We start from the raw sequence: 27,337 nt of genomic DNA on the forward strand, positions 1-27,337 counted from the left end.
AAATCTGTGAATGTGGAATGTTTTGTTGGTTGATTGAAAAACAAAACTTAATAAAACTTTAAATTGAAAAAAAAAATGGTGCCTAATACTAGTATGTTTGATAAATTTGGCGCCCTGCAATCTCATTGGCTGTTGGCGAGGGTTCACAGACAGGTTAATGTTTCTTATAAAAACAAGACATTTGGCAGTCGTCTTTCCTCAACTCTTAGCTAAGAGAGACTGGCATGCATAGTATTAATATTAGCCCTCTGATTAAAATGAAGAGCAAGACGTGCCGCTCTGTTCTTGGCCAGATGCAGCTTAACTAGGTCTTTCTTTGCAGCACTTGACCATATGACTGGACAATAATCAAGATAAGATAAAACTAGAGCCTGCAGGACTTTGTGGAGTGAGAAATCACAGCATCTCTTTATTACGGACAGACCTCTCCCCATCTTCACAACCATTAAATCTATGTTTTTACCATAACAGTTTACAATCTCAGGGCAGTTTACAATTTATTGGGCAAAACAATCTAAAACACAACCAAAACAAACTACAAATTGTTCAAACAAGTTTGTAGTCACAAGCTTGATGTAGTCGTTGCGTGCTAGGAATATGAGACCAAATACTAAACTTTTGACTACAATACAATACAAGTGAAGTGAAAACGTCTTCAAATGGTGTGACTACATACATAAAATGCTTTAATTTCTAAACAATAAAGCAGATATGTGTGAAAATACCCTCAAATAAAAGGTGACATTCTGTACTGATGCAACATATAAAACTTGTAATCTCAGATCCATACAGTCACATGTACACATGTTATCCTAACTATCAAAATAAATGGCGAGGCGAGTGTATATTATATGACAACTGATCTCAGTTCAAGTTAGATGACCTATGTGTGGGGTAAAGTAGTAAATTGTTGAGCACTGTAGTAAATACTAACCGTGCTGCGAAGCTTCTCCAGTAGAATGTTCAGCTGGGTCTGTTGAGGTAAAAGAAAACCTTTGTTCAGTGATACAGACCAACTCCACAGACCTGTCTAGTCCAACACAGCATGAACACATGCTTATTAAAGGGTACTTGCTCCCTCTCTGCCTCCAGCGCTCCTGTCCAACACTCAAAACAGCTACTTAAGCAACAGTACAGCCGCAACAGACACACATTCATGGTTAAAGCGCATTGAAACGAAAGACAAAGACATTTTGTTTTAATGTATCATGCAAACAGGCCTAAATACAACACTGATAGGACCACAGGAACTGAGGGACAGACAGATGGATGCATGGTAGCCAACTAACAGAGATGACAGACAGATGGATGCATGGTAGCCAACTAACTGGACACTGAGATGACAGACAGATGGATGCATGGTAGCCAACTAACTGAGATGACAGACAGATGGATGCATGGTAGCCAACTAACAGAGATGACAGACAGATGGATGCATGGTAGCCAACTAACTGAGATGACAGACAGATGGATGCATGGTAGCCAACTAACTGGACACTGAGATGACAGACAGATGGATGCATGGTAGCCAACTAACTGAGATGACAGACAGATGGATGCATGGTAGCCAACTAACTGAGATGACAGACAGATGGATGCATGGTAGCCAACTAACTGGGCACTGAGATGACGGACAGATGGATGCATGGTAGCCAACTAACAGAGATGACAGACAGATGGATGCATGGTAGCCAACTAACTGGACACTGAGATGACAGACAGATGGATGCATGGTAGCCAACTAACTGAGATGACAGACAGATGGATGCATGGTAGCCAACTAACAGAGATGACAGACAGATGGATGCATGGTAGCCAACTAACTGGGCACTGAGATGACGGACAGATGGATGCATGGTAGCCAACTAACAGAGATGACAGACAGATGGATGCATGGTAGCCAACTAACTGGACACTGAGATGACAGACAGATGGATGCATGGTAGCCAACTAACTGAGATGACAGACAGATGGATGCATGGTAGCCAACTAACAGAGATGACAGACAGATGGATGCATGGTAGCCAACTAACTGAGATGACAGACAGATGGATGCATGGTAGCCAACTAACTGGGCACTGAGATGACGGACAGATGGATGCATGGTAGCCAACTAACAGAGATGACAGACAGATGGATGCATGGTAGCCAACTAACTGGGCACTGAGATGACGGACAGATGGATGCATGGTAGCCAACTAACAGAGATGACAGACAGATGGATGCATGGTAGCCAACTAACTGGACACTGAGATGACAGACAGATGGATGCATGGTAGCCAACTAACTGAGATGACAGACAGATGGATGCATGGTAGCCAACTAACAGAGATGACAGACAGATGGATGCATGGTAGCCAACTAACTGGGCACTGAGATGACGGACAGATGGATGCATGGTAGCCAACTAACAGAGATGACAGACAGATGGATGCATGGTAGCCAACTAACTGGACACTGAGATGACAGACAGATGGATGCATGGTAGCCAACTAACTGAGATGACAGACAGATGGATGCATGGTAGCCAACTAACAGAGATGACAGACAGATGGATGCATGGTAGCCAACTAACTGAGATGACAGACAGATGGATGCATGGTAGCCAACTAACTGGACACAGAGATGACAGACAGATGGATGCATGGTAGCTAACTAACTGGACACTGAGATGACAGACAGATGGATGCATGGTAGCCAACTAACTGGACACTGAGATGACAGACAGATGGATGCATGGTAGCCAACTAACTGAGATGACAGACAGATGGATGCATGGTAGCCAACTAACTGAGATGACAGACAGATGGATGCATGGTAGCCAACTAACTGGACACAGAGATGACAGACAGATGGATGCATGGTAGCCAACTAACTGGACACTGAGATGACAGACAGATGGATGCATGGTAGCCAACTAACTGAGATGACAGACAGATGGATGCATGGTAGCCAACTAACAGAGATGACAGACAGATGGATGCATGGTAGCCAACTAACTGAGATGACAGACAGATGGATGCATGGTAGCCAACTAACTGGGCACTGAGATGACGGACAGATGGATGCATGGTAGCCAACTAACAGAGATGACAGACAGATGGATGCATGGTAGCCAACTAACTGGGCACTGAGATGACGGACAGATGGATGCATGGTAGCCAACTAACAGAGATGACAGACAGATGGATGCATGGTAGCCAACTAACTGGACACTGAGATGACAGACAGATGGATGCATGGTAGCCAACTAACTGAGATGACAGACAGATGGATGCATGGTAGCCAACTAACAGAGATGACAGACAGATGGATGCATGGTAGCCAACTAACTGGGCACTGAGATGACGGACAGATGGATGCATGGTAGCCAACTAACAGAGATGACAGACAGATGGATGCATGGTAGCCAACTAACTGGACACTGAGATGACAGACAGATGGATGCATGGTAGCCAACTAACTGAGATGACAGACAGATGGATGCATGGTAGCCAACTAACAGAGATGACAGACAGATGGATGCATGGTAGCCAACTAACTGAGATGACAGACAGATGGATGCATGGTAGCCAACTAACTGGACACAGAGATGACAGACAGATGGATGCATGGTAGCTAACTAACTGGACACTGAGATGACAGACAGATGGATGCATGGTAGCCAACTAACTGGACACTGAGATGACAGACAGATGGATGCATGGTAGCCAACTAACTGAGATGACAGACAGATGGATGCATGGTAGCCAACTAACTGAGATGACAGACAGATGGATGCATGGTAGCCAACTAACTGGACACAGAGATGACAGACAGATGGATGCATGGTAGCCAACTAACTGGACACTGAGATGACAGACAGATGGATGCATGGTAGCCAACTAACAGAGATGACAGACAGATGGATGCATGGTAGCCAACTAACTGAGATGACAGACAGATGGATGCATGGTAGCCAACTAACTGGACACTGAGATGACGGACAGATGGATGCATGGTAGCCAACTAACAGAGATGACATACAGATGGATGCATGGTAGCCAACTAACTGAGATGACAGACAGATGGATGCATGGTAGCCAACTACCTGGACACTGAGATGAAGGACAGATGGATGCATGGTAGCCAACTAACTGGACACTGAGATGACAGACAGATGGATGCATGGTAGCCAACTAACTGGACACTGAGATGACAGACAGATGGATGCATGGTAGCCAACTAACTGAGATGACAGACAGATGGATGCATGGTAGCCAACTAACTGAGATGACAGACAGATGGATGCATGGTAGCCAACTAACTGGACACAGAGATGACAGACAGATGGATGCATGGTAGCCAACTAACTGGACACTGAGATGACAGACAGATGGATGCATGGTAGCCAACTAACAGAGATGACAGACAGATGGATGCATGGTAGCCAACTAACTGAGATGACAGACAGATGGATGCATGGTAGCCAACTAACTGGACACTGAGATGACGGACAGATGGATGCATGGTAGCCAACTAACAGAGATGACATACAGATGGATGCATGGTAGCCAACTAACTGAGATGACAGACAGATGGATGCATGGTAGCCAACTACCTGGACACTGAGATGAAGGACAGATGGATGCATGGTAGCCAACTAACTGGACACAGAGATGACAGACAGATGGATGCATGGTAGCCAACTAACTGGACACAGAGATGACAGACAGATGGATGCATGGTAGCCAACTAACTGAGATGACAGACAGATGGTGCATGGTAGCCAACTAACAGAGATGACAGACAGATGGATGCATGGTAGCCAACTACCTGGACACTGAGATGAAGGACAGATGGATGCATGGTAGCCAACTAACAGAGATGACAGACAGATGGATGCATGGTAGCCAACTAACAGAGATGACAGACAGATGGATGCATGGTAGCCAACTAACTGGACACTGAGATGACGGACAGATGGATGCATGGTAGCCAACTAACAGAGATGACAGACAGATGGATGCATGGTAGCCAACTAATGGGACACAGAGATGACAGACAGATGGATGCATGGTAGCCAACTAACAGAGATGACAGACAGATGCATGCATGGTAGCCAACTAACTGGACACTGAGATGACGGACAGATGGATGCATGGTAGCCAACTAACAGAGATGACAGACAGATGGATGCATGGTAGCCAACTAACTGAGATGACAGACAGATGGATGCATGGTAGCCAACTAACAGAGATGACAGACAGATGGATGCATGGTAGCCAACTACCTGGACCCTGAGATGAAGGACAGATGGATGCATGGTAGCCAACTAACTGGACACAGAGATGACAGACAGATGGATGCATGGTAGCCAACTAACTGGACACAGAGATGACAGACAGATGGATGCATGGTAGCCAACTAACAGAGATGACAGACAGGTGGATGCATGGTAGCCAACTAACTGGACACTGAGATGACAGACAGATGGATGCATGGTAGCCAACTAACTGAGATGACAGACAGATAACTGCTTGTTGGCCCCTCTGTCACTGATCTAAAGCTCTGGTTGCAAAACCCCTGGAACCTTCTCAAAATGTCCCGGTTTTCCAGAAATCCCAGTTGGAATTCCCCAATAAGTCCAGGAATTGTCCATACCACGATTTCTGGAAAATCTGGGAAGTTACCGTCATTTTGCAACCTTAATCTGCAGAGAGTTGCGTTTAACAGACAGACTGCTCTAGGGACCACCCCTGGGACATTAATATTTATAAACTCAGCAGGATATCTCAAATAAACAGCTGATAACGCTCTCTATCTCACCTTGTAACTCTGAGAACAGACAGGTACAAAACGCTGAATCACTGATTAGGCCTTAGTCAAGCTCTAAGCCTTATGATCTACAGCATATCACTTTCTACAGTAACTACCTTATTAACAGTAGCTGCTTAATATGTACAGTAGCTGCCTGGCAGGCAGTCCTATTCGGTGCAACTGCCAACTGGCATGTACACTGGTCAATAATATTGTGATAATTTTATTTTGGAATCATAAGAAGATAATGGGATTGTAGGAACAATTGCTCGGTGGACATTGATCCTGTCATTGAACATTTCTCTGATCCTATATGCTATGGTATCTCACTGCAAACTACACAACATTGCAAACTCTTCATACTACACTCCTGATAATGATATGAATAACATCTCAATTGATTGGAATTGGAAGCTGCAGACATCAAGATGTCAGTAGCAAGTGTTGCAGTGATGCAGGAAACAAACGGCGATTAACAGGGAGACAACACAGAACCAGGACTGGGGAGGTAGGGGACAGGGAAGGGGGTGACTGGAGGCAGTTAGCTGGAGAACAGCAGGGTGTTGCGTGCATTATTCACTGATGCATTGTGGGATTCATAGCACACAACGGAACAGGACAAGTTACCTTACTCCCCTGACTGATTCTGATTTGAACCGCTATATGTATCTACTTTTCCTGTCTGTATTTCTCCCTCTCTCTACACACCTTTTGGACTTTAAATCACAGCTATGATTTTATTTATTTTTTATTTCACCTTTATTTAACCAGGTAGGCTAGTTGAGAACAAGTTCTCATTTACAACTGCGACCTGGCCAAGATAAAGCAAAGCAGTGCGACACAAACAACAACAGAGTTACACATGGAATAAACATCCAGTCAATAACACAATAGAGAAAACGTCTATGTACAGTAAAGTCTGTGTGCAAATAAGGTAAGATAAGGGAGGAAAGGCAATAAATAAATAGGCCATAGTGGCGAAATAATTACAATTTAGCCATTCAAACACGAGTGATAGATGTGCAGAAGATGGATTTGCAAGTAGAGATACTGGGGTGCAAAGGAGCAAAATAATAATAATAACAGTATGGGGATGAGGTAGTTGGATGGGTTATTTACAGATGGGCTATGTACAGTTGCAGTGATCTGTGAGCTGCTCTGACAGCTGGTGCTTAAAGTTAGTGAGGGAGATATGAGTCTCCAGCTTCAGTGATTTTTGCAATTCGTTCTAGTCATTGGCAGGAGAGAACTGGAAGGAAAGGCAGCCAAAGGAGGAATTGGCTTTGGGGGTGACCAGTGAAATATACCTGCTGGAGCACATGCTACGGTTGGGTGCTGCTATGGTGACCAGTGAGCTGAGATAAGGCGGGGCTTCACCTAGCAAAGACTTATAGATGACCTGGAGCCAGTGGGTTTGGCGATGAATATGAAGCGAGGGCCAGCCAACGAGAGCAAACAGGTCGCAGTGGTCGCATATGGGACTTTGGTGACAAAACGGATGGCACTGTGATAGACTGCATCCAATTTGCTGAGTAGAGTGTTGGAGGCTATTTTGTAAATTACATCGCCGAAGTCAAGGATCGGCAGGATAGTCAGTTCTATGAGGGTATGTTTGGCAGCATGAGTGTTGCGAAATAGGAAGCTGAATCTAGATTTAATTTTGGATTGGAGATGTTTAATGTGAGTGTGGAAGGAGAGTTTACAGTCTAACCAGATAACTAGGTATTTGTAGATGTCCACGTAATCTAAGTCAGAACCGTCCAGAGTAGTGATGCTGGACGGGCAGGCAGGTGTGGGCAGCGATCGGTTGAAGAGCATGCATTTAGCTTTACTTGCATTTAAGAGCAGTTGGAGGCCACAGAAGGAGAGTTGTATGCCATTAAAGCTCGTCTGGAGGTTAGTTAACATAGTGTCCAAAGAAGGTCTAGCAGTATACAGAATGGTGTTGTCTGCATAGAGGTGGATCAGAGAATCACCAGCAGCAAGAGCGACATCATTGATGTATACAGAGAAAAGAGTCGGCCTGAGAAGTGAACCCTGTGGCACCCCCATAGAGACTGCCAGAGGTCCAGACAACAGGCCCTCCGATTTGACACATTAGAACTCGGTCTGAGAAGTAGTTGGTGAACCAGGCGAGGCAGTCATTTGAGAAACCAAGGCGTGATGGGGGTAGGGAAAGGATGGAGAGACAGAATGGAAGGAGGAACAGTGGGAAGGAGAGAGATGAGGAAGAACACATTAACAGAATGTAGAAACAAAATGAACCCTGGAAACTAAACCAGAGGAAGATTAAATCAAAACACATTATGCAACCCTGAAAAATAAGCTGCATTCAAATCCTCTAAAATTGTATGTATGTAACTTTTTGTAACTATTGTACTCCAACTTTCCTTCTTCTCCACTGTCTAGCAGTACAGATAGCTTACAATAACTGCTTATTAACATGAATGAATATTGCAGCACCTGAACGCTCCTCTGATTTCACTTACAACAGACACAGCATCTTAACACATCTTACAGGATCACAGTATAGAATAAGAAAGTATCACAGTTATGACTATAAAGTAACAAAATAGCCTTGATGCTACTGTTTGCATTCAAAATCCAAGATAAAAGTAACAAACATGAACACACCTGCTATGGCTGTGTAATGCCCAGTTGCAGTCAAAAACATGATTTTCTTATGTTTCATAAACAGTATATATATATATATATATATATATATATATATATATATATATATATATATATATATGAGGTTGAATTAATACTGTAAATTGTGTAAATTATGATAATACCCTTTTAATGTAAGTGCTGTTTGAAAAGACAGCCTGAAATATTTGCCTGTTTTGGTGGGATGGAGTTTCGGCTAGCCTGGTGACATAACCAGGTGGTAAACTAGTTAATAGACCAATAAGAAAAACCTCTATGCCAATAACAGCTAGTTTTACACTCCTCACTCAGACCACACCCAGACAGTCATAGCAAAATTATTTATTGAGAAATTGCCCTTTGCTTTTAGATAAAAAAAATATATATTTTGGACCATTTTAATTGAAAACCCATCACAGTAAGGTACTTTAATTGTTACCCAGAAATTATTTGATGTTGAGATAAAAACATCTAGACTGGACCTTTAAAATTGACATTTATACCCATTCCCCCTCAGTATTCCATGGCTGCATCAATGGCACACTATGCCCTATGGGTCCTGGTCAAAAGTAGCACACTTAATAGATAATAGTGTCCCATTTGGGATACCTACCATGTTGAGCAGCACATTAATAAAGTGTGGAAGTAAAAGGCAGTAGATTAAAATTTGTCCTCACCTTGAATTTGTTGCCTACGCTGATGAAGCTGAGCTTGCCGGCCTTCTGTTTCGAGTCCTTGGTGTTGTTGGAGTTCTCAAAGAGCTCCCGGATAAACCGGTCCTTAGACTCACTCACTAGGCACTCCAGGGACATGTGCAGTGCATCATTGTTCTTCTCCACAAACTTGGTCTGCAATTCAGAGAAAATGTAGAACCTTGAAGATGCAGAAGCACACCCAGTTCAGAAAAATTCTACTCTGGTTGGAAGATAAGTGGGGCACTTGTGATAAAAAAAAGTGAATTCCACATGCTGGGTTTTGTGCAGGTTTCAAAGAGGAGGAGAATGTTTGGTTGAAGATGCTGCAGTATAGGCCTACCACAAGGACATAGGGGATTACTTAAACAGACCGAAGTCTGATCATATAAAAAGGAGTAATGTTGATGTTTTCTAGCCTTCAGACATCCTGCGGTGTCATTTTGTGAACATAAATGTACCGTCTCATAGCACACAGCTCCTGCAAAGTGTCTGACGATGAATCCCTCGTCATCCCTCACATTCCTGTGAACTTGCAGCTTTGATTTCCGGGGCACCTGAGGAACACATTTCACGCTATCCATTTTAAATAAGTGAAAAAAATACAACCACAGAGACAAGACTTATTACAATGGCTTAACAAACCCACGAAAGACATTATGGACGATAAAACACACACAACCTATAAGTACACAGAGAAAGGACATGAATCCTGGTTAAAGTAAGAACTGACGGTCAGTCGGAAGTGGTTCTTGTGTTTGTTGTGTACGGTCTCTGCAAAGTGCTGGTCACTGGGCTGAGGTAGACGGTTCTCTTCATCCAGGATGTCCAGGATGCCCACCAGCTTGGCCTCCACGAGGTCTGTCGACAGACACAGCGGTCAGGGGTCAAGAGATCCCAAAATGACTGTATCTAATAAGTCAGTGTAGCCTTAGAGCTATCCTAGCCTGTTGCTTCATGTATTTCATCAGGGGTTTAGTCTTTATATAGTCCAGGGCCACTGACGGTGTAAGATATCCAATTACGCTAGGGAAGGGTGGTGTACCTGTCAAAAACCAATTTAAGGTGTAATAAAATAATGAAAATGTTTCAGTTCAGAATAGTCTGACCTTGACCTACACAAACCACTTTGCACGAGAGAACAACGGCTCATTAAGACATGACTGAATGACACATCCATAGTTAGAGCTGCAGTGACTCACTCTTTCCACAGGTTAGTCGAGAGAGAGAGAGAGAGAGAGTGAGAGAGAGAGAGAGAGAGAGAGAGCAGGTGTTTAATGCATAGAAAAGTCAGTAAAAAAGAAAGAAATTGGGATGGAAAAATATTTGTAGATTTTCAAGTGATTGCATAGCCAATATACAGTGTAAATCGGGTCAGATTGCACTTCCGAAGGCTTCCACTAGATGTCAACAGTCTTTAGAACCTTGTTTCAGGCTTCTATTGTGAAAGGGGAGCGAATAAGAGCTGTTTGAACCAGTGGTCTGGCTGGAAGCCTTGAGTTTTGTCACGCGCACGGCCGTGAGCGCGAGCTCCATTCCCTTTCATTTCTGAAGCCAAAGGAAATGTCAGGTTGGAATATTATTGAAGATTTTTGTGCCCGGAATAAAATGCGTGACTAAACAAAAAGGAGGTATTTGGACATAAAGATGAACTTTATCGAACAAAACAAACATTTATTGGAACGAACATTTATTGGAGACCTGGGAGTGCCATCAGATGAAGATCATCAAAGGTAAGTGATTCATTTGAATGCTATTTCTGACTTTTGTGACACCTCTCCTTGGTTGGAAAATGGATGTATGGTTTTCTGTGGCTAGGCACTGACCTAACATAATCACATGGTGTGTTTTTGTCGTAAAGCCTTTTTGAGATCTGACACAGTGGTTGCATTAAGGAGAAGTTTATCTTTAATCGTATGTATAACACTTGTATCTTAGATCAATGTTTATGATGAGTATTTCTGTAATTAGACGTGGCTCTCTGCACCTTCACTGGATGTTTGTTTGAGACAATACATTTTTGAACATAACGCGCCAATTTCAAATGAGGTTTTTGGACATAAAGATGAACTTTATCGAACAAAACACATATTTATTGTCTACATGGAGTCCTGGGAGTGCCATCCGGTGAACATCATCAAAGGTTAGTGATTAATGTTAACGCTATTTTTGTCTTTTGTGACACCTCTCCTTGGTTGGAAAATGGCTGTATGGTTCTCTGTGGCTAGGCGCTGACCTAACATAATCGCATGGTGTTCTTTTGCCGCAAAGCCTTTTTGGAATCAGACACTGTGGCTGGATTAATAAGAAGTTTATCTTTAAAATGGTGTATAATACTTGTATGTTGGAGGAATATTAATTATGAGATTTCTGTTGTTTGAATTTGGCGCCCTGCAGTGTCACTGGATATTGGTCAGGTGAGACGCTACCGTCCCATCCCACTGGTGCCAGACAGGTTAAAGAACGAACAATCACCTAAATAAATGATGCATTCAGAGGTATTTTTGTCCCCTTTGATTCTGATATAATGTATGAGTCACTCAGATAGCATAAGCCATGGCAAGATGTATAGAATTTCAGGAAATTAGCTTTAAAACTGCTCAAAAAATACCTCCAACCCATGACTAAATGTGTAGAATTGCAGGAAGTTAGCTTTAAATGGCAACATTCTCCAACAGCGGCCAATAGGACGGCCTCTAAGATCTTCCATCTGCGACGGCGACCGCGCCCTTGACCACGCCCACTGCCACACCAAAGTGGTCCAGAAGAAACCCTAGAATGGAGCTTCTCACTGCCTATTTCCTCTTATGTGTCTTGGTTTAAACAACAGGTTGCTCAAACAGTGTGTTTGACACATACAAGCTCAAAGCTGCATATTCTTGGGATTTCTCACCACAACGCCACAGGCAACCTATTACAGTATAATTACAATAGACCGTCCCTTAGACTTTTTTCCTCTGCCAATCCAGGAGGATATATAATCTCTCATACACAGCAATGCACAGTAATTTTGGGGGAGGAATAGACCCCATTCCGCCGAGCCAGGCCCCATTCTCCCCGTCACATCCATTCCTCTCTCTGGCATCCTGCCACCATACAACACCCATATCTCAAACAGAGGAGAAAGTAAGTTTGGGTGTGCTTTGAAACAAAATACATCTACCTCCCATCAACAGGCTTTCTTTCAGTTGACCATGTAATATAACTCAGGGTCAAGGCTCTGGGTCAGCGCTCAAGAGTTTAACTTCTCTCAGAGAAAAAAGCTGTTTCAGATTCCCACGCAGAGACAGATCTCTAGTCAGAAGAACATGGAATGGCAACACACTGATAAAACAGGGGGAAAACACTAGAAACTAGGTGGAGGATACTGTACGTAGGCTAACCCTCTGAAATGATGTGCATTACATGGTATTAAGATTAGACAAACCTATGCAGTCCTGATTGTCGACATACCGGACCTCGTTCACTCCAAGGCCCTCCTTCTGATACAGCTCTTGTTCCTAGAATTTGAAACAGAACCGTTCCAATAACAAACATTTATAATGACCTTCAGAACGACATTCAGAATATAATTGAATATGGTTTATTATACAAGATAGTTCTCTACTATAATGAGGCCAAAGACTCCAATGTATTCAAATAAATCCGTCAAGAGTTGCCTTTCTATCTATTGTGCAATAACACATTACTTTACCAAGGTCTCTGACTAGGGTTGCAAAGTTACGGGAATGTTCAATAAATTCCCTGGTTTCCCCAATTCCTGGTTGGAGGATTCCTGAAATCAGGAAGGAATAAGCAGGAAATCCAGAATCATCCAAAGAGGATTTCTGGAAAACCAATTTTGCAACATCATCTCTGACAAATATAACTGAATCCAAATGTCAAGGTTTCCTTCTGCTTGTTGCAAACACCTGGGCTCATTCTCAGTTAATCTTTTCTCGATTTCTTGCATCCTCTCTTCTCGCCTCCTTCTCAAAACGCATTGAAAAAGGTCTGATGGGAGGGACCCATGGACATTCCCTTCAAATAAGGAGGGGAGGAGATGCTAGGAATCGCAGAAAGACAACTTGAAGTTGAGCCCTGGTTGGACAACTGGGATGTCAGTTAAGGAGGCAGGGACATTGGGGTGAACACACACAGACCTTGGAAGAAGCACTCACCTCTTTCAGAATGCGCTCGTTGAAGAACTGCTGCAGCTTCTCATTACAGTAGTTGATGCAGAACTGCTCAAAGCTGTTGTGCTCAAAGTACTCTGGAAGAGAGACATCAGGAAACGAAAACACATTAAAAAAACCAAGCACTTTAGCCGTAAACCACCACTGTCTCTGACTAATGGACTCTTGCAATTATATGCAATGTGTGGTTCATGTTATGTTCTGTATAATGTTGTCTCGTGGGGAAATGTCTGTTGTTGTTGAAGTTGTTTTATGGACAATTAGGCTGTAAAACCATTTCCCCCTTGAGGGATAATAAAGTGTGCTACTACTATCATATCATATGGCATCGTGCATCACATCCATAGAACACATATGCCCAGTGCCTATCATATCATATGGCGTCGTGCATCACATCCATAGAACACATATGCCCAGTGCCTATCATATCATATGGCATCGTGCATCACATCCATAGAACACATATGCCCAGTGCCTATCATATCATATGGCATCGTGCATCACATCCATAGAACACATATGCCCAGTGCCTATCATATCATATGGCATCGTGCATCACATCCATAGAACACATATGCCCAGTGCCTATCATATCATATGGCATCGTGCATTACATCCATAGAACACATATGCCCAGTGCCTATCCTATCATATCATATGGCATCGTGCATCACATCCATAGAACACATATGCCCAGTGCCTATCATATCATATGGCATCGTGCATCACATCCATAGAACACATATGCCCAGTGCCTATCATATCATATGGCATCGTGCATCACATCCATAGAACACATATGCCCAGTGCCTATCATATCATATGGCATCGTGCATCACATCCATAGAACACATATGCCCAGTGCCTATCATATCATATGGTGTCGTGCATCACATCCATAGAACACATATGCCCAGTGCCTATCATATCATATGGCGTCGTGCATCACATCCATAGAACACATATGCCCAGTGCCTATCATATCATATGGCATCGTGCATCACATCCATAGAACACATATGCCCAGTGCCTATCATATCATATGGCATCGTGCATCACATCCATAGAACACATATGCCCAGTGCCTATCATATCATATGGCATCGTGCATCACATCCATAGAACACATATGCCCAGTGCCTATCATATCATATGGCATCGTGCATCACATCCATAGAACACATATGCCCAGTGCCTATCATATCATATGGTATCATGCATCACATCCATAGAACACATATGCCCAGTGCCTATCATATCATATGGCATCGTGCATCACATCCATAGAACACATATGCCCAGTGCCTATCATATCATATGGCATCGTGCATCACATCCATAGAACACATATGCCCAGTGCCTATCATATCATATGGCATCGTGCATCACATCCATAGAACACATATGCCCAGTGCCTATCATATCATATGGTATCGTGCATCACATCCATAGAACACATATGCCCAGTGCCTATCATATCATATGGCATCGTGCATCACATCCATAGAACACATATGCCCAGTGCCTATCATATCATATGGCATCGTGCATCACATCCATAGAACACATATGCCCAGTGCCTATCATATCATATGGCATCGTGCATCACATCCATAGAACACATATGCCCAGTGCCTATCATATCATATGGTATCGTGCATCACATCCATAGAACACATATGCCCAGTGCCTATCATATCATATGGCATCGTGCATCACATCCATAGAACACATATGCCCAGTGCCTATCATATCATATGGCATCGTGCATCACATCCATAGAACACATATGCCCACAGCATGCATGGTAGCAGCACAACATGTCAGCAGCACAAAACACGGTACAAACATTATTGGGCACAGACAACAGCACAATGGCCAAGAAGGTAGAGACAATACATCTCGCAAAGCAGCCACAACTGTCAGTAAGAGTGTCCATGATTGAGTCTTTGAATGAAGAGATGGAGATAAAACGGTCCAGTTTGAGTGTTTTTTGCAGCTCGTTTTGAATGAATGCCTCATCTCTGTACCCCACACATACAACTGTAGGGTCCCTCAGATGAGCAGAACATTTCAAAACACAGATTCAACCACAAAGACCAGGTAGGTTTTCCAATGCCTTGCAAAGAAGGGCAACTATTGGTAGATGGGTAAAAAAAAAGCTGACAAAAAAGCTAAATATCCCTTTGAGCATGGTGAAGTTATTCATTACACTTTGGATGGTGTATCAATACACCCAGTCAATACAAAGATACAGGTGTTCTTCCTAAATTATCGGAGAGGAAAGATAGAGCTCAGGGACTTTACCATGAGGCCAATGGTGACTTTAAAGCAGTTACACAGTTTAATGGCTGTGATAGGAGAAAACTAAGGATGGATCAATAACATTGTAGTTGCTCCACAATATTAACCTAATTGACAGAGGAAAGAAGCATGGAAGCATGTACAGACAACAAATATTCCAAAACATGCATCCTATTTGCATTAAGGCACTAAAGTAATACTGCTAAAACCTATGTGCCAAAGCAATTCACTTTCTGTCCTGAATGCAAATTGGGGCAAATCCAACTCAACACATTACAGAGTACCACTCTGAATATTTTCAAGCATAGTGGTGGCTGCATCATGTTATGGGTATGCTTGTAATCGTTCAGGGCTGCTTGTAATCATTAAAGACTGAGGAGTTTTTCAGGATGAAAAAGAAACCGAATCCTAGAGGAAAACCTGGTTCACTCTACTTTCCAACAGACTCTGAGATTAATTCCCCTTTCAGCAGAACAATAACCTGAAACACAAGGCCAAATCTACACTGGAGTTGCTTACCAAAAATACTGAAATTTCCAGAGTTACAGTTTTGACTTAAATCTGCTTGAAAATCTATGGCAAAACCTGAAAATAGTTGTCTAGCAATGATCAACAACCAATTTGACAGAGCTTGAAGAATTTTGAAAAGAAAAATGGGCAAATGTTACACAATCTAGGTGTGGAAAGCTCTTAGAGACTTATAGCTGTAATCGTTGGCAAAGGTGCTTCAACAAAGTATTGACTCAGGGGTGTGAATACTTACGTAAATCAGATATTTCTGAAAACCCTTTTTTTAAATACATTTGCAACAATTTCTAAAAACAAACTTTGCAATTATGGGGTATTAAGTGTAGATGGGTGAGATGTATTTTTATTTTTTTTAATAAATGTTGAATTCAGGCTGTAACACAACAAAATGTGGAATAAGTCAAGAGGTATGAATACTTTCTGAAAGCACTGTACATAGGGCACATAGAAGGGGTACAGACCGAAGCCTGCGATATCCAGAACCCCGATGAAGTTGGCAGAAGAGTGGAAGGGGAAGCACTGGTTGACCCTGGTGACCACGTGGTCAAACAGCCGGCTGTACACAGCCTTGGCCAGGGCATCCCGTGCGTTGTTTGCCTGCTCCACTTTCAGTGGCACTCTGGAGGGAGAGAGAGGGGGAGAGAGAGAGAGCAAGAGTGAGAATGAGCACATCACTGAACTGAAATTAATAATCTTGACTTTTCTGTACGCAAAGCACATTTCTGTGAATAACATACAATGAAGTATATCTGATCTAAATTGAATTAATCGCACGAGGGGAAATTGGATTTGTCAACAGCAAATAAACATACAGCCACAACGTATAAACCTGAGCACTGGTGGCTGGTGAAAGAAGTAGCCCACAACTCAAAGACGACAGAGTCACTCACTAATCCCATCCATTCACCACCGTGGGTCTGCAGAACTGTTCAAGGGCCTGCTCGGTTTCCCAAGAGGATAATTGCATTATTGATATCTTGGGAGAAAAGAGAGACTGTAATATGATAAGGAGCCATAACAATGACAGAAGGTATAAGCATCATAGCTCTGTGTAGGTATTACAACTGCCTGGGAGCTCTGACTGCAGTCAAGTATGCAGCTCAATAATTACAGACCATAGAGAGAGGGCTAATAATGAAGAGGAATGGAAAAAACATACAATATGAATACCCCGTGGACTTAAAGTTTCTCAACAAGCTTTACATCTGCCCTTTTCTTTACAAACAGCATTGTCATGCACTCTAGGCATGACAGAAAATAACTCATTCTCTATCTGTGGCACTTAGACATGAAGTACTCAGAGAACTGTTATGTCCAAGTCTCTCTCTCTCTCTCTCTCTCTCTCTCTCTCTATACATACACTGCTCAAAAAAATAAAGGGAACACTTAAACAACACAATGTAATTCCAAGTCAATCACACTTCTGTGAAATCAAACTGTCCACTTAGGAAGCAACACTGATTTCACTCTAGTGGCAGCATGAGACGGAGTCTACAACCCACACAAGTGGCTCAGGTAGTGCAGCTCATCCAGGATGGCACATCAATGCGAGCTGTGGCAAGAAGGTTTGATGTGTCTGTCAGTGTAGTGTCCAGAGCATGGAGGCGCTACCAGGAGACAGGCCAGTACATCAGGAGACGTGGAGGAGGCCGTAGGAAGCCAACAACCCAGCAGCAGGACCGCTACCTCCGCCTTTGTGCAAGGAGCAGGAGAAGCATTGCCAGAGCCCTGCAAAATTAGCTGCAGCAGGTCACAAATGTGCATGTGTCTGCTCAAACGGTCAGAAACAGACTCCATGAGGGTGGTATGAGGGCCCGACGTCCACAGGTGGGGGTTGTGCTTACAGCCCAATACCGTGCAGGACGTTTGGCATTTGCCAGAGAACACCAAGATTGGCAAATTTGCCACTGGCGCCCTGTGCTCTTCACAGATGAACGCAGATTCACACTGAGCCCATGTGACAGACGTGACAGAGTCTGGAGACGCCGTGGAGATCGTTCTGCTGCCTGCCTGCAACATCCTCCAGACCGGTTTGGCGGTGGGTCAGTCATGGTGTGGGGTGGCATTTCTTTGGGGGGCCGCACAGCCCTCCATGTGCTCGCCAGAGGTAGCCTGACTGCCATTAGGTACCGAGATGAGCTCCTCAGACCCCTTGTGAGACCATATGCTGGTGCGGTTGGCCCTGGGTTCCTAATGCAAGACAATGCTAGACCTCATGTGGCTGGAGTATGTCAGCAGTTCCTGCAAGAGGAAGACATTGATGCTATGGACTGGCCCGCCCGTTCCCCAGACCTGAATTCAATTGAGCACATCTGGGACATCATGTCTCGCTCCATCCACCAATGCCACGTTGCATCACAGACTGTCCAGGAGTTGGCAGATGCTTTAGTCCAGGTCTGGGAGGAGATCCCTCAGGAGACCATCCGCCACCTCATCAGGAGCATACCCAGGCGTTGTAGGGAGGTCATACAGGCACGTGCAGGCCACACACACTATTGAGCCTCATTTTGACTTAGACATTACATCAAAGTTGGATCAGCCTGTAGTGTGGTTTTCCACTTTCATTTTGAGTGTGACTCCAAATCCAGACCTCCATGGGTTGATAAATTTGATTTCCATTGATAATTTTTGTGTGATTTTGTTGTCAGCACATTCAACTGTAAAGAAAAAAGTATTTAATAAGAATATTTCATTCATTCAGATCTAGGATGTGTTATTTTAGAGTTCCCTTTATTTTTTTGGGCAGTATATATATATATATATATATATATATATATATATATATATATATATATATATATATATATCCCCCATGCACCTCCCTTCAGCACTGGCTGATGTGTTGAGACGTTAGCCACATCCCACAAGATAAGGACTCTCCATGATAACCTAATCCATGATGACCCCATCCTCACCCCACCTCCCCAACTCGTTTTACACCCTTGACCCCCAGCGCTTAGTACACACCTGGCCCCGCTCTTTCGCTCTACCACACCGCATGTTTAATTCATTATCCCCTTACTTCTTCCAGCCAGTGAGAAGAGCCCATAGCCCCCAGTTAAAACATTTGAATACAAAGGTTAAGTCTTGGCCTCTCATTTAAAAACCAAGAGGTTTGCCATCGCACTAACAGTAGCGGTGACGCGTATACCCACTATGAAGCCCACATGCTCTATGAGCTCCATAACATACTCTCCGGCACCATGTTCTCAGATGTAATCAGGAAGTTGAGAAGCTCACATCTCATTAAATTAGCTTTAAATGAGTCTGGGTAGTGAACATGTAAATGGGTTTGCTGAGAGAGTGGAAGACTGTACCCCTGCCCCTGAACTACCGAGTCCATCACAGAACTCACCATGGTGATGTAAACACGATTAACGTCCCTTTCTCCCACTCTCTGCCTCGCACATATAAACACCTTAAAGCTAGTCCCCAAACAAACTAACATGGAGCTAGCTACGGCTTTCCCCCTTACATAAGTAATACAAATAGACCCGCTATAGTGGTGGAGCCGCAGACAGAGAGACGTTTGAAATCCACACCAACCCTTTATAAGACACTTACTGCAACTGTACTCACACATTGCTATTGTTGCTATTAATTAAACAGAAGACTATTTACATTTTAGTCTTTCAGCAGACACTCTTATCCAGAGTGATTTACAGTTCTGAATGCATACCTTTATGTACTAGCCCCCCGTGGGAATCGAACCCACAACCCTGGCGTTGCAAGCGCCATGCTCTAACTACTAAGCTACACGGGACCACAAAGTACTGTACACCACTAACTCATTGCTTATTATTATGCCCTCTTAATGAAACGTGAGAGCTCTCCCTCTCACCACAGCATGCATACAGACCTTGGCCCTGGTCAAAAGTAGTGCACTATATGTAGGAAACAGGGTGTCATTTAGGACGCACTCATAAAGGCACAGCCAGGCCCATATAAACCAGTACTTCAAGCACACGTACTGTGTAAAAGTGTCTCTCGCTCCACAGATAAAACAACAGACAAACATTAGTGTGGGAGGGCGGTTGGGAGGGTAATTGCAGGTAGCGAGTGGCTTGGCATTCAGGTTGGCGAGCCGAGGGAGTGCCAAGCTGCCCGTACAACAATCACAGTCAGGCATTAGAAAGACTGAGCCACGGCTAAATACAAGGCCTTGGCGTAGATAGAGATAGGGACTGTTTCCGAAATGGCACCCTATTTCCTATAGTGCTCTGTCGAATGTAGTGCACTATACAGGGCAGGGATCATCAACTAGATTCAGTCACGTGCAGATGTTTTCTTGAGCATATGGTCAGGGGGCCGGAACATAATTACATAATTTGTAGACTGCAATTGACCACAAGACGATTTAACAGACAGCCCCAAAATATATAATATTTGACTAAAATATGACTTATCTCTTGCGCAAATAGCCTACAACTGTGTCTGTCCGGAGCTCACTGGAGCAGAAACTCTAAAGGTCCAGAATACGTTTGCCAGCATGAGCTTTGGGCCATGACCAAGTTCATAGAGTTTCAAGTTCCTTGCAGACAGACCATGCATAGCCAATGTGATTTACAGGATATATATATATTTTTAAATCAGGATATTTTCTTTATTTTTTGGCTTCATGTAGGCTATTTTTTACATATTGGCAATGTCAATATAAGTTCTTTTTAGATTTGTATAATTTTCATTTAGAAATCATTTTGATTAACTGCATGACGTTGATTTTGAGACATGAAGACTTTAGTATAACTGAAATGGAACTGTATCATAAAAATGTGCATATGAAAACACTCAGCAGAGAGATCCTCAGCAGGCAGATCAGTAGGGAACGGTGCGATAACATGGCACTCCAAATGGAAAAAGGTTGGTGACCGCTGATGCAGCCAATTAGTGGCAACTTCAGGAGCTTAGAATCTGCCAAGGCCAGCAGCAGGGGGGGGGGTTGGAAACACTTTGTTCTTCCTTCTGGTTAGGCTATATTGATCTCTGGCTCCCTCTTTAGTAATGTTTCTTCATTTTAAAATCGCAGTGCTTAAAGCATCAGACAAGTTCAGTAGCCTACATATAGTTGATTTTATTCAAAACATAGGTTGTGTCTATATATTGAAAAATAAACACTTAAAAATGTCAACCATTCGATTGGTCGGGGACAGCCCTATGGGAAACCCTGATATAATGAATAGGGTTCCATTTGGGATGCATACAGGGACTAGGAGAGTCTTGGAGGAGGGCAAATGTTGTCTTTTATTCCCTCCATCACTTTGAAGACTTGGAGCTGTCCATTCCCACAGCAACATGACCGTACTGTTTCCCACAGCAACATGACCGTACTGTTTCCCACAGCAACATGACCGTACTGTTTCCCACAGCAACATGACCGTATTGTTTCCCACAGCAACATGACCGTACTGTTTCCCACAGCAACATGACCGTACTGTTTCCCACAGCAACATGACCGTATTGTTTCCCACAGCAACATGACCGTATTGTTTCCCACAACAACATGACCGTACTGTTTCCCACAGCAACATGACCGTACTGTTTCCCACAGCAACATGACCGTATTGTTTCCCACAGCAACATGACCGTATTGTTTCCCACAGCAACATGACCGTATTGTTTCCCACAGCAACATGACCGTATTGTTTCCCACAGCAACATGACCATATTGTTTCCCACAGCAACATGACCGTATTGTTTCCCACAGCAACATGACCGTACTGTTTCCCACAGCAACATGACCGTATTGTTTCCCACAGCAACATGACCGTATTGTTTCCCACAGCAACATGACCGTATTGTTTCCCACAGCAACATGACCGTATTGTTTCCCACAGCAACATGACCGTATTGTTTCCCACAGCAACATGACCGTATTGTTTCCCACAGCAACATGACCGTATTGATTCTTCTCTGCATGTAATACTGTGATTCTCTCTCCTCTCCACTGCTCAGCCCTACCTCTACCAATGTGTTCTATCATCAACAGGAAAAGTATGGTAGGGCTGAGGATGCATGCTTGGCTGCTGCTGGCTGATGCTGCGGTGTGTGTGTGACAGAATGGCGCTCCTATTTTTAACTCTCAGCACAATACCCACTGGGAGTGATGTTGGTCGGACGCACGCACGCACGCACGCACGCACGCACGCACGCACACACACACACACACACACACACACACAGTTGAAGTCGGAAGTTTACATACACTTAGGTTGGAGTCATTAAAACTCATTTTTCAACAACTCCACAAATGTATTATCAACAAACTATAGTTTTGGCAAGTCGGTTAGGACATCTACTTTCTGCATGAGAAGTCATTTTTCCTACGATTGTTTACAGACAGATTCATTCACTGTATCACATTTCCAGTGGGTCAGAAGTTTACATACACTAAGTTGACTGTGCCTTTAAACAGCTTGGAAAATTCCAGAAAATGATGTCATGGCTTTATAAGTTTCTGTTAGGCTAATTGACATCATTTGAGTCAATTGGAGGTGTACTTCTGGATGTATTTCAAGACCTACCTTCAAACTCAGTGCCTCTTTGCTTGACATCATGGGAAAGACCTCAGAAAAATAATTGTAGACCAGTAAAACAAGTCCTATATCGACATAACCTGAAAGGCCGCTCAGCAAGGAAGAGGCCATAAAACCGCCACAAAAAAGCCAGACTACGGTTTGCAACTGCACATGGGGAAAAGATTGTACTTTTTGGAGAAATGTCCTCTGGTCTGATGAAACAAAAATAGAACTGTTTGGCCATAATGACCATCGTTATGTTTGGAGGACATCAGTCAGGAAGTTAAAGCTTGGTCGCAAATGGGTCTTCCAAATGGAGAATGACCCCAAGCATACTTCTAAAGCTGTGACAAAATTGCTTAAGGACAACCAAGTCAAGGTATTGGAATGGCCATCACAAAGCCCTGACCTCAATACTATAGAAAATGTGTGGGCAGAACTGAAAAAGCGGGTGCGAGCAAGGAGGCCTACAAACCTGACTCAATTACACCAGCTCTGTCAGGAGGAATGGGCCAAAAATTCACCCAATTTATTGTGGGAAGCTTGTGGAAGGCTACCTGAAATGTTTGACAATTTAAAGGCAATGTAGATGCACTGTGCATTTCACTACTTTTGACCAGGGCTATGGTGACTTACTTGATAACTGTTCCTTTGGCGCCCCCTGCTGTGGTGAGCATGACCCTGGACGTGAGGCTGACACTCAGGTCCTGCTCTCCCAGACCCAGCAGCTCAGCACAGTACTCCACCGTCTGGCTTGACTGGTTCTTTATAGTGCAGCCACCTGGTGGGACAGACATACAGAACGGTAACGTTATGAGTAATTTAGTAATGTTGTTAGTAACATTGTGAGGACAATGTTTAGGGGGGGGGGCTGAAAGCCACTACATACAAGTTTTACTCTGATATTAAAAATAAATGGCTTATTCCCATAGAAATGTGATCTTCCTCTGGGTTGTGTGGAGCAGCATGTGTAATGTGGAGTCAGTGATAAGAGGAGAGCCCAAGACATTCACACCGTAATGCATCAGCCCTGACAAATGAGAGAATACTAACTTGCTCTAACAATACAAATATACAAGATGATTCTGTAAGAGATTACCACAGAGGACTACAAAGAGTGACATTCACAAAGAAGACACATGATAATCTTTTCATCAGTTACTCTGATGGCTTTGTATTAATAATGAATGAAGGGGAGGAGAATGACTAGTCCGCAGTGTCCTTGGTGTATGTAGTGGCTCCTTAATAGTGAATAAAAGCCCTTTCACAGACTACAACAATGGCGCTTTTCCACTGAGACCCCCACACCAGTGTGTCGCCAGTGTTTTATGTTAACGTGAGCTCTAGTGTTGTGGTGTTTCCATCAGGAGCGTGGCACTAAAGATTTGTGGTGAGCAGAATCAGCAACCTCTGCATCATTCAAGACTGTTGCTTTGTGAGAAGGTGTTAAAGTTCACTGTTTGACATTGTTATGTAAATGTCAGCTGAAACGTACCCAGGGAGTAGCTTCCAAGTTCGCTGGAGCCATGGCTCAGTGAGACACGGGGTGCCGGCCCGTGTAGATGGAAACAAAAGTCTGAGCCTTTTGGGTAAAACACTGGTGTAAATTGTAAATGCGGCACAAGAGGCCACATGGGCCTTTAGAAGGAAGATAAAGATGAAAGTAAATCGATCACAGAGCAGAGTGCTCTGGCGGACCACAGCAAAATGGCACCTGCTGCCCGGACACAAGGACAATTTCTTTAGTGGGTACAGTGCTTTGCAAAAGTATTCATCCCCCTTGGCTGTTATCCTATTTTTGTTGCATTACAACCTGTAATTTAAATAGATTTTTATTTGGATTTAATGTAAATGGACATACACAAAATAGTCCAAATTGGTGAAATGAAAAAAAGAACTTATATACAAATGGAAAAGTGGTGCGTGCATATGTATTCACCGCCTTTGCTATGAAGCCCCTCAATAAGACCTGGTGCAACTAATTACCTTCAGAAGTCACATAATTAGTTAAATAAAGTCCACCTGTGTGCAATCTAAGTATCACATGATCTGTCACATGATCTCAGTATATATATATATATATATATATATATATATACACACATCTGTTCTGAAAGGCCCCAGCGTCTGCAACACCACCAAGCAAGGGGTACCACCAAGCAAGGGGTACCACCAAGCAAGCGGCATCATGAAGACCAAGGAGCTCTCCAAACAGGTCAGGGACAAAGTTGTGGAGAAGTATAGATCAGGGTTGGGTTATAAAAAAAATATCTGAAACTTTGAACATCCCACGGAGCACTATTAAATCCATTATTAAACATTGGAAAGAATATGGCACCACAACAAACCTGCCAAGAGAGGGTCGCCCACCAAAACTCACAGACCAGGCAAGGAGGGCATTAATCAGAGAGGCAAAAAGAGACCAAAGATAACCCTGAAGGAGCTGCAAAGCTCCACAGCGGAGATTGGAGTAGCTGTCCATAGGACCACTTTAAGCCGTACACTCCACAGAGCTGGGCTTTAAGGAAGAGTGGTTGGAAAAAAGCCATTGCTTTAAGAAAAAAATAAGCAAACATGTTTGGTGTTCGCCAAAAGGCATGTGGGAGACTCCCAAAACATATGAAGAAGGTACTCTGATCAGATGAGACAAAAATTGAGCTTTTTGGATATCAAGGAAAACGCTATGTCTGGCGCAAACCCAAAACCTCTCATCACCCCGAGAACCACATCCCCACGTGAAGATGGTGGCAGCATCATGCTGTGGGGATGTTTTTCCATCGGCAGGGGACATACATACATACATACATACATACATACATACATACATACATACATACATACATACATACATACATACATACATACATACATACATACATACATACATACATACATACATACATACATACATACATACATACATACATACATACATACATACATACATACATACATACATACATACATACATACATACACACACACACACACACACACACACACACACACACACACACACACACACACACACACACACACACACACACACACACACACACACACACACACACACACACACACACACACACACACACACACACACACACACACACACACACACACACACACACACACACACACACACACACACACACACACACACACACACACACACACACACACACACACACACACACACACACACACACACACACACACACACACACACACACACATACATACATAGAGAGAGAGAGAGAGACTTGGCTCACTTGATATGGAAACCATATTGAACTGTGAGTGTGAGTGAAAGAAAGAAAGAGTCAGACAGAGACCGACTGTCACCCTGCTTACCTGATGTGCTGCCTGCCTCCTCAAAGTCGATGTTGCCCAAGTGCAGCACCCCGGCCACCACCCTGAATAGGTCCAGCTTCTCCATATCATCCAGGCCGATCTTCTTCATGGCCCCGCACATCCTGTTGAAGTCCCCCTGGTCGTCCAGCAGAGGGTCCTTCAGGGGCCCAGCCTTCAGGTGCTGAGGAACCATAGTGGGGAGAGGACAGGTCAGTGGTCACCCTCACCTGGGGCCACCCTGGCTGTGATAGGAACAGGAAGACCAATTCTTTTGATCAATCAGTTCATCTCTAAAAAAAAGATATGATGTGAAAAGACCTGATGTGATTGGCCAAAAGACCAATTAGTGGATAAAATATCAGAATTGGGCTGCCTGTGTGAATGCAGCCCCTCTCTCTATAACCTTAACCCTTCAGGAGCCCAGCATTTCAGGATGGGTCAGTGACTAGGGTTACACGCTCTTCACAGGTGGTGTACTGTCTCAAAGATTGGAGGCTTAAAGTAAGCTGTGTCAAGGCTGTGTCTTAACATCAATAAAATAACCTCTCTAATTACCCATAAAGTAAAAATACCATACGTCTCCCTCACTGAGGTTTTCTTTGACTTGGTGAAAGTGTTTGTTTGGATCTGAGCGGAGGCATGGGCTGCTATTTCACATGTAACATTGTGACTTCAAGCTATAATGCAATTTTTTTGTACAGAATTAGCACAATAAACCTGCATGAAAGCTGAGGTACATCACATCTCCAACTAGCTGCAGTAGGAAGAGAAGCAGGGATAGTACGTTGGATCACACACCTGGAAAACCAACCACACAAGAAGAATGTCACAGTACCATGGCATGCTGGTATAGAAATGTCCACATACTGTAGCTTCTAACACCAGACTAGAATGCCAGATAAATGGCATGAGGTTTCCTAAACTGAAACAACAAACATTTAAATGTCTGTATAAGACCCATCTCTCTACATGCAATTTTAGATTCTTGAAATTATTTCAACTGAAGGTGGATGCACTCGTTTATTCATTTAAACTAAGGCAATTCATCTTTTTCTGCAGACCATAAAATACAGAGCAAAATTGCCTTGTAAACAACAACCATAAGTTATGGTGATTTAGGGAGGTGGGTGTAGAGGAGCAGTTTGTTCTTCTCTATAGAGAAATCTATAACCTAAAAGCAGGGTTCCCCAACTGGCCTTATTTGGTCCGCAGGTAGTTTTATTTGCCTACTCCAAGTTTTCTTTGACAAAAAATGTAATTCTAACACATATGGAATCATGTAGTAACCAAAAAAGTGTTAAACAAATCAAAAGTAGCC

General features: G+C 43.3%; 1 protein-coding gene across 7 annotated transcripts in view; it reads right to left on the reverse strand.

Annotated features, from left to right (window-relative positions):
* Positions 1-27,337, reverse strand: part of LOC135506085 (unconventional myosin-VI-like) — a 136,396-nt gene that overhangs the window by 46,825 nt on the left and 62,234 nt on the right. For all 7 annotated transcript variants that reach the window (XM_064925496.1, XM_064925495.1, XM_064925491.1 and 4 more), the window contains 9 exons: positions 26,020-26,200; positions 23,302-23,446; positions 16,612-16,769; positions 13,304-13,395; positions 12,571-12,643; positions 9,877-10,004; positions 9,605-9,700; positions 9,129-9,299; positions 935-973 (listed from right to left, as the gene is read on the reverse strand). In XM_064925496.1, coding sequence (XP_064781568.1) covers positions 935-973; positions 9,129-9,299; positions 9,605-9,700; positions 9,877-10,004; positions 12,571-12,643; positions 13,304-13,395; positions 16,612-16,769; positions 23,302-23,446; positions 26,020-26,200 — 1,083 coding nt within the window. The remainder of the gene's footprint in view (positions 1-934; positions 974-9,128; positions 9,300-9,604; positions 9,701-9,876; positions 10,005-12,570; positions 12,644-13,303; positions 13,396-16,611; positions 16,770-23,301; positions 23,447-26,019; positions 26,201-27,337) is intronic.

This window comes from Oncorhynchus masou, chromosome 19, assembly GCF_036934945.1.
Source record: "Oncorhynchus masou masou isolate Uvic2021 chromosome 19, UVic_Omas_1.1, whole genome shotgun sequence".
Taxonomy (NCBI): domain Eukaryota; kingdom Metazoa; phylum Chordata; class Actinopteri; order Salmoniformes; family Salmonidae; genus Oncorhynchus; species Oncorhynchus masou.